This window comes from Nicotiana sylvestris, chromosome 12 (assembly GCF_000393655.2).
Source record: "Nicotiana sylvestris chromosome 12, ASM39365v2, whole genome shotgun sequence".
Lineage (NCBI taxonomy): Eukaryota > Viridiplantae > Streptophyta > Magnoliopsida > Solanales > Solanaceae > Nicotiana > Nicotiana sylvestris.
The window spans coordinates 93,306,905-93,314,833 of NC_091068.1; the positions used below are offsets into that span (position 1 = coordinate 93,306,905).

Here is a 7,929-nt window from a genome sequence, read left to right on the forward strand (position 1 = left end):
AACAATTCGCAACATATGAAAATATTTTTGGTTTTCTATTTGGCGGTAAATACTAAGATCACTAGATGTTGAAAATTCGAAAAAATATTGCCTTAATCTTGAATGTTCCGTAAAGCATAATAATCAATTGGTATTTAATGGTTTAAATTTATTTTCTGATAAAAGTATTAAGGAAAATAGTACAATTAGAAGATAACAGTTTAATTGATACACTTAATAAATAAAAAGATTTAATTCTTTTCCAAATGCATAAATTGCTTATGGAATAATGTTAATAACTCATGTTACCGCTGCTTCACAGGAAAGAAGTTTTCAAAATAAAAATTGATAAAATCTTACCTAAGATCAATAATGTCATAAGAAAAGTTAAACGGATTAGCTATGCTATCAATTGAGAAATATTTATTAGGAGTTATTGATTATAAGAAAATTACTAAAACTTTGCATCCAAGAAAAGCTAAAAAAAATAGAATTCAAATAAATAATAAAAAAAAATATTAAGGCCCCTCATAAAGTTTGGCTTTAGGCCACAAAATTTGTCGGGCCGCCTCTGCCTTTGCCCATGCTTAAGCACAAGCCCAATAATTTATATTGTGTGAAGATTGGGAGAAATTCAAAAATAGTCAGATTTACAAGTGGTCATTCAAAAATAGCCACAGTTTCAAAAATAATCGACAAAAACACTTTGACCTCCGCGAAAGCAAGATAAAGACCATTATAGAAGAAACTCTCTCTTTATACAAGCAAGGGAATCTTCCCCTTCGGATAGAAGAAGAATTTAGCCACTTTTCATGTAAAGATAAATTTGAACGAAAACACTATTCAAAATCCGAAAAAATACTCCAGTATAATATACTGGAACTTTCCGCGTGTTGGAGTTCCAGCATAATATGCTGGAATTTCATACACAGGATGCACCGATCTCCAGTGTATTATGCTGGAACTTTCCATATTGCAACAAAATAATGGTTATTTTTCAATGACTTTGCAAACGCTGGCTATTTTTGAATGACCAGTCCGAAAATGCTATATTTACGTGAAAATTCGTTTATCTTATGCTTATTAATTTGGTCTCTATATAAACTATTGTTGTATTTCGAATTCAATTAACAAAGCTAAAAATCTTATCTTTTTAGTCCTAGAGCAATAAAATTAATCATGGGAGCATATATGTATTTTTATATTGTCAATTTATTGAACTAAAAAGGTGATGAAATAAATATAAACTTCACTAAAGAACATTCAATTGTAATCTTTTTTTAAAATAATCTTGAAAAGGTAAAAATGCCTTATTTAATATTGTAATTTTTTGGGCTAATTCTTGATTCTATCTAGATAGCAAATTTAATTATGATATTTAATAAGTTTTGTTATTCAGATTGCTGCTCAATAGATGTTAAAAAAATTTATATGCAAGGTTTATTAACATGCAAGGTTCGTTCTTATCATTTTCATTTCCATTGAATTTTTTTTATTTCTATGGGATTTCAACGGGCTATAAAGGTTGTATTTGGAAGATCTTTTTATAGCATTTCTTTCGCTACAAATTTATCCAACTTTGATACAACTATAGTTACCAAATATAATCTTTGGCATGCATGTGACAACTCTTTTAGCGAATTAGACAAACTTTCACGAGAATAACTATCGATAATCATTACATTATGCACTAACATTAAAATACATTTGTTCAAAAAGTATTTCAATTGAAATAAAGATTTTCACTCATAAATATTCTAACTTTTTTCCTTGAGTCCGTTTTGAACGACCAAAAAAGCACTACTCCTAAATAATTAGTGTCATGTGATAGTGACACATAATTGATTAAGTGAAATCACGTTATTCACATTTGTATTTTTAACTAATTAAGTCTGTCTCTCTAAACAGTCTAAAATATGTATAGTACAAAAAGAGGAAGGGTCCATCTTGGGTATGTTGGATCTTGCAAAGTACTTGTTCTTCTACCTGGTTAAACCAAGCTGCTCTTGAAATAGTATACACGTGTTTTATGGAGTATATATTTGGTACAACTACTATCTAAAGAGTTGTTACAGCCAAAATAACCATAGTAAAAAGGTTTACAAAATAATTTAATAATTTTTTCGGTAAATAATTGATAACCTGGAAAAGAGAAGTTACATAAATAAGGTGGCATATATAGTAACTAAAGTGCACTAAATTTCAAGTAAAAATCAATATCATATAATATAATTTTAGTATATGATTTGCGAAAGTAATTCCAGAAAACTTTTATAAATTTGCTATTACAAATACAGAAGCGTAATTTGATGTTTGAAAATGTTCATCTTTTTGCGGAGTGAAATAAGACTCCGTTTGTCCACCAAAAAAAATTTGTTTTTTTTCAAAAAAATTCAAAAATGTGTTTGTCCATAAAATTTTGCAAGTTTTGAAAATTTTTCGGAAACGAGTTATTCAGAAAATCAAGTGGTCAAAACCACTTTTTCATAATTTTCAAAAAAAAAATCCCACTCACAAAATTGCATCACTTTTTGAAGTGAAATGCATGTTCAAACATAATTTCAAATTTCAAATATTATTTTTCAACTTAACTTAATATAAAAAATTTTAAATTATAATTTTTATGTCCAAACGCCTACTAAAACTTCTAACAAAAGAGGGTGAAATAAATAAACAAGAATTAATCCAAATAGCCATCCACCCAATTACTTAACTAAAAAAAGTTGGTGAAAGTATAATATATGTGTAATTTATATATATATAATTATATATAATTAATGTATATGACAAAAAAAAAACAATAAATATGAACAAATATTTGTGTAAATATCCCATAAATAAAAGTGGAGTTTTCAACGGTCAGTACAATCACAGATAGAAATGGGCCCACAGAGAGAGTGCACTTGTCAGCCATAATGATTAAGTGAAATGAGCCCATTGTAAACATACACGATAGCACGGGCAAAAGTGTCTACGCAGCCAAAAAACTGATAAAGCATTGCACAATAATTGATTTTTTGGACCAATCAAACTAAACTAGCTCATATGTATTTACTAAAATGCCCTCTGGTCGGCAAACAAACGTACACGATAGCACGGGCGTGTAATATATTTTGTTTACGTTTCAGCGTTTAGACTTCTATCAAATTACTAAATAAGTGCAGGGATAATTAAAGCCAATATAAATAAAGAACTGAATAAAAGTCTTTAGTTCAGACAGCCCTAATTTTGTCATAAATAATGGAATTTCCTTTTGGACACCACCACCACCGTCGCGACGACGACGGTGGAGAGGAATTTCCACCTCCCGGACGACGACCACCACCGTCAGCCTACGACGAACCACCACCGTCAGAAGTTACCCATGTCTATCACACTTCCCATGTAGGTGGACCACCACCGATGGATCCCAATTATAACCGTCCTCATTATCCTCCACCGCCACCTATGGAGGACGATTATGGTCGGACTAGTTATCCTCCTCCGTCAATGGAGGATAGTTATGGTCGGACTAATTATCCGCCTCCGCGAATGGAGGAGAACTATGGTGGATCTTATAATCGTACACCGCCTTATTATGAGGGCCCGCCACCACCGCAACCACCTAGTTATTCCTCCGTCGAACACGTGTCTCACGAGAGTGAGAGTGAGAGCGTTCATCGTCAGCATGATCATCATCGTTTTCAACCACATGTGCCTTCATTCTTCCACCATGAGACCTCACCACATCCAGAGCTCATCGATAAGCCTTCATTTAGGGTTTATACAAAGGCTGATCCCAATTACTCTCTCACTATCCGTGACGGCAAAGTCGTTCTTGCCTCTTCTGATCCATCCGATCCTTTTCAAGTAGGTCCTTTTTCTTCTTTTTTTGAATTTTGTTGATTCTTTGCTGTGAATATGATGTAATTTTTTCTGTGTGAATTTGTTTGCAGCACTGGTATAAAGATGAGAAGTACAGCACTAAAGTGAAGGATGAAGAGGGGTTTCCAAGCTTTGCTCTGGTTAATAAAGCTGCAGGACTGGCCATGAAGCACTCTGTTGGCGCCTCTCACCCTGTATGTTCTGTATCTTGTTAACCATAAGCGCTGAAAAATAAAATAGATATTTGTTTGTTATTGAATGAATTGTTAAACCTTGATAGCCAACCCATTACTTTGTCCTGGAAAAGGATATTAGAGATTTCCACCTAAGACAAATGCTGTGACTTGCAAATGATGCATACTATGAATTTTTCACGGATTGACTAGAGAAATCAGAGAAATGGATCTTTTGAGATTTTTAATGTTGACTGCAAAGGATTAATAATTTATGTGAAGGCTCAGTTATGACTTCTTTTAGAAATACAGGATTCAAGCATGATTCAAGTATGCATTGTTTGGACACTATGGGGGAAGAGAAACCTTATATGTTCTGAAGGAAAGTTTAACCCAATATGTAGACTGAATAGTTTTTTTTTTTTTAATGATGAACATGGTTTTTTGGATTTTAGGTGCCCTCTAGAAGTACGGCTAACCCCTGAAAATAGCTTAATTCTTGGCATCAATACTGTTGTCTATATTCAAAACAGGCTGATTTTATCCACAAAAAAGAGGTGGAGGGGTTTGTAAATGACAAACATAATACTAGTATGGATTTTAGGTGCCAAGAAGGTTTCATAAGCTTCACTATTTCTCTTTGATTTATTCATAGCATAGCTAGATAGATGAGATCTTGAACTTGCATAACTTATAGTCTATTGGTAATGAGCATAAGCTAGAAATTAAACAAATATCTAGAAGTTAAAGCACTATTGATATGCATTTATTATTAATTGGAATTTACTCTTTAAAAAGGAAAAAAAGGTGATGATGATTATGTGTGCATTACTTTTATCTAAAGCTATGTTGCGTGACTCCTGAAAATCCTCGCATTGTCGACACTACATGGGTGTGGGTGTCGGATCTACACTAGATTTGGAAAACTTACCGTGGGTGCTTTGACTATATCTATGATCGAGAAGTATTGATTGATCGGGTATCTAGTTTGATTTTGTAGGTTTATGTCATATATATTATGAAGAATTTATTAGGTGTTTATAAAGAATTAAACTTTACCATTAGTCTTTGCTCACTAACTTTAATTAATAGAAACATATACTTATAAATGTCGTAACGTGCATATATTAGCCGTATCTAAGCACCCGTATTCGCACTTGGATCCATACCCTCAAATTCTAAAACTCATATGATGAAGAAGCCGACCTCTAGATCCGCACTCGTATATCCGCACCCGAGTTCGAGCAATTAGGATCAAAATAGAACTAAAGCAGAGCAATATTGTTCCATGCTGATTCCAGTACATGGATGATTTATTCGTCCAAGTATGTGTGCTGATTCACTGCAACACCCGCAATTCTGCATCGTTACACCAGTTTGACCATGTTGTAGAGAGAATAGTTGGAAGCATTTTCATACTAGCTCTAGCTTTAGTTCATCTACTTTTTTCTCCTACAGTATCTGCACTCTCTTCAATTAAGAAATAATGTGCAATGGGTGTGAGATAAACTGAGGCTATGGTGAAATTAGAACTAGAGGCATCGTGGCCATGTTGAGTTTAAGTTTTGAATTCATTAACTGCAGAAAACCTTTAAGTTGCTAAGAGGAAATTAGTGAAACATAGACGTTTGTGGCTACTATTTGTGGGATACACTGGGTTTGTTGTTGTTGTTGTTGTTATAGGCATTTGTGGCTTGGGTTTATACAAGAAGAATTTGCATCTTAAACTTGATTCTTTGTGATGTGAATTGCTATTGTTATGTTGCCTATTTAAGTACTATATGTGATTTCAACTAATATTACCCTTGCTCCATGCACCTTGATTGTTGCAAATGCATGAGTATGGAATTTACATATGCTTGAAGGTAATTAACACACTGATGTTCAAGGGCCTTGCCTTCCTGATGTTACATGGCTTTTGACTGGAAGGTGAGTTACATTCCTATTAAAATTCCTCTACAGGTGCAGCTCACCCCTTACGACCCTGATGTTCTTGATGCATCAGTCTTGTGGACAGAGAGCAGGGACGTGAGTGATGGTTATCGAGCAGTTAGGATGGTTAATAACATTCGCCTCAATCTAGATGCATGGAATGCTGATAAAGAACATGGAGGTGTCCGTGACGGGACCATTGTTGCTCTCTGGGAATGGTGGAAAGGAGACAACCGTAACCAACAATGGAAGATCGTTCCCTACTGTTAGTCTTGCAACGTAAAAAATGATTTTTTTGCTTGGAAAGCCTAGAACCTGAATTCCTCTCTCTTCTTTGTCTTCAAGTTTATATTCCATTTAAAATTTAGCCATCCTCGCCCTTAAGGCCATTGATTCTTTTATCTGTCTTCTTTTTGCATTCTCACACTTAGCCTCCATGTTGTTTGATATAAATTACTTTCACGAAAACTATTTTCTCAATGAAATGTATTCCTCAGCGAAATATTTCCGGTGTTTAGTAGTCTCAGGTCTATTTAAGCCTTAATATGCTTTAACTGGAAATTTTCTGTCCTCTTATTATATCTGATACTCTTTCATCAACATAGCTACCCTCCCACAGTACCTTATCACCAAGCACCACCACCCCCTACTGTTTTGTGCAACCAAAAAACCAAAAATTATGTAGGAAAGATGTGTTCTTTATAATACATTCTCATAAACTTTATTATTACCTAGTGATTCAGTACCAAACCTATTTTAATTAAGCTAGATGTCATTTACTTGTCAGTTAACAAGCAATAGGGGATGCTACCATCAGCTTTCATCCCAATAATTTTACACTTTTTGTTTTTTATTTTTCATGCATTTATATTAATTAATTTTTCCCTAAATAATTTAATTGCAGGATATGTTGGCTCGTGAATGATGACTGGACGAGTTTAAATAATGGAGTTGATGCTTGGTGTTTTTTTTATTGTGTGGCTTATTACGCATTTTGTATTGTATTCAATGTCCCTCCAAGAATGTAAAAGAAATTGAAAGCAAGGGAAATACTATGTATTGTGTGGGAGGTGACATGGCTATGGTATGTATGTGTTTTAATTTCTATTTTGTGCTCGGTAGTTTGTGCCTGTTTATCTTCTTTCTTATTACTAAGATATATGACAAAGGATCACAACAGCCTTATGAAGCCATAAATTTAGCCATCCGGCAGTTGGGAGTGTGCTTATAGTTGCTAAAACAGTTCCTTATTTTTATGTTTTACCAATACAATGGAAAATTTTCTTACTGGGCAACCATCCTTCCAGGAGGAAAGGGTGTACTACTACTTTTGGCCATTGATTTCTTACTATCTGGCTATTTGGCGTTAAAAGCTAGTGAACAAGTGCTTTCTGAACTAGTTGAATTAGCTGCTCCCTCTGATGGCAATGGTGCGAACGGAGAAGCTCTTACGCTGCGGATGGGTTGAATTAGTTACACGATTTTTTTTTTGAAAATTTAAGCAGAGGGGGATGTGTTGCAGGTTAGATAACTGTGGTCATTACTGATCCATGAGGGGAAGCACCATATCTGGTGCTTTTTTTTATGTGCATAACCTACCGGGTAATATTTTTATAGTAAAAACTGCTTTGTCCATATATTAAATATTTGTATTCATATTAACTCAGTTATAGTGAACTAAATGGTGACTGACTCGTAGCTCTAAATACATGAGTACACGCACATGAAGAGAGAGGTAGCTTATTGTCCAAGAAAAAAAGTAGCCCTGGGTTCTTGGTAGAAGCCAGACATCTAAGTTTTCCTTAAGTAGGTTAAACTTTAAATAAAAGTACTCCAAGTAATTCAGAGTAAGCTTTATTCTCAAAAAAATAATTCTTTAATCGACGATTGAGCCTTTACCTTCTATGTATGGAATTTTTGAAAATTCTTTTGTTGTCTTCTCTTTGTATATTAACCTCATTGACAGAATGAAGACTGTGTA

The 7,929-nt window shown here is 33.9% G+C and overlaps 1 protein-coding gene across 5 annotated transcripts; it reads left to right on the top strand.

The window, feature by feature from the left end:
- Positions 1-3,089: 3,089 nt before the first annotated feature.
- On the top strand, positions 3,090-7,053 carry LOC104238241 (ricin B-like lectin EULS3). 5 transcript variants are annotated; one of them, XR_011404303.1, is made up of 5 exons: positions 3,158-3,828; positions 3,915-4,037; positions 5,882-5,945; positions 6,022-6,227; positions 6,853-7,053. XR_011404303.1 is itself a non-coding variant. In XM_009792557.2 (4 exons), the coding sequence occupies exons 1-3, from the start codon at positions 3,220-3,222 to the stop codon at positions 6,216-6,218; spliced, it is 972 nt and encodes a 323-aa protein (XP_009790859.1). In that variant the 5' UTR covers positions 3,090-3,219; the 3' UTR covers positions 6,219-6,227; positions 6,853-7,053. The 5 variants fall into 5 exon arrangements, 3 of the variants coding, with proteins under 3 accessions (XP_009790859.1, XP_009790861.1, XP_009790860.1); XR_011404302.1 differs by having other exon boundaries at positions 6,022-6,213; XM_009792557.2 differs by lacking the exon at positions 5,882-5,945 and having other exon boundaries at positions 3,090-3,828; positions 5,979-6,227.
- The last annotated feature ends 876 nt before the right edge of the window (positions 7,054-7,929 follow it).

What these genes read in the sequence shown, in the direction of transcription:
- LOC104238241 (XM_009792557.2), top strand. Translation starts at nt 3,220, where the DNA reads ATGGAATTTCCTTTTGGACACCACCACCACCGTCGCGACGACGACGGT. An exon ending in ATCCATCCGATCCTTTTCAA is followed by an intron (nt 3,829 to 3,914) that starts GTAGGTCCTTTT and finishes ATTTGTTTGCAG; the next exon opens with CACTGGTATAAAGATGAGAA. An exon ending in CTGTTGGCGCCTCTCACCCT is followed by an intron (nt 4,038 to 5,978) that starts GTATGTTCTGTA and finishes ATTCCTCTACAG; the next exon opens with GTGCAGCTCACCCCTTACGA.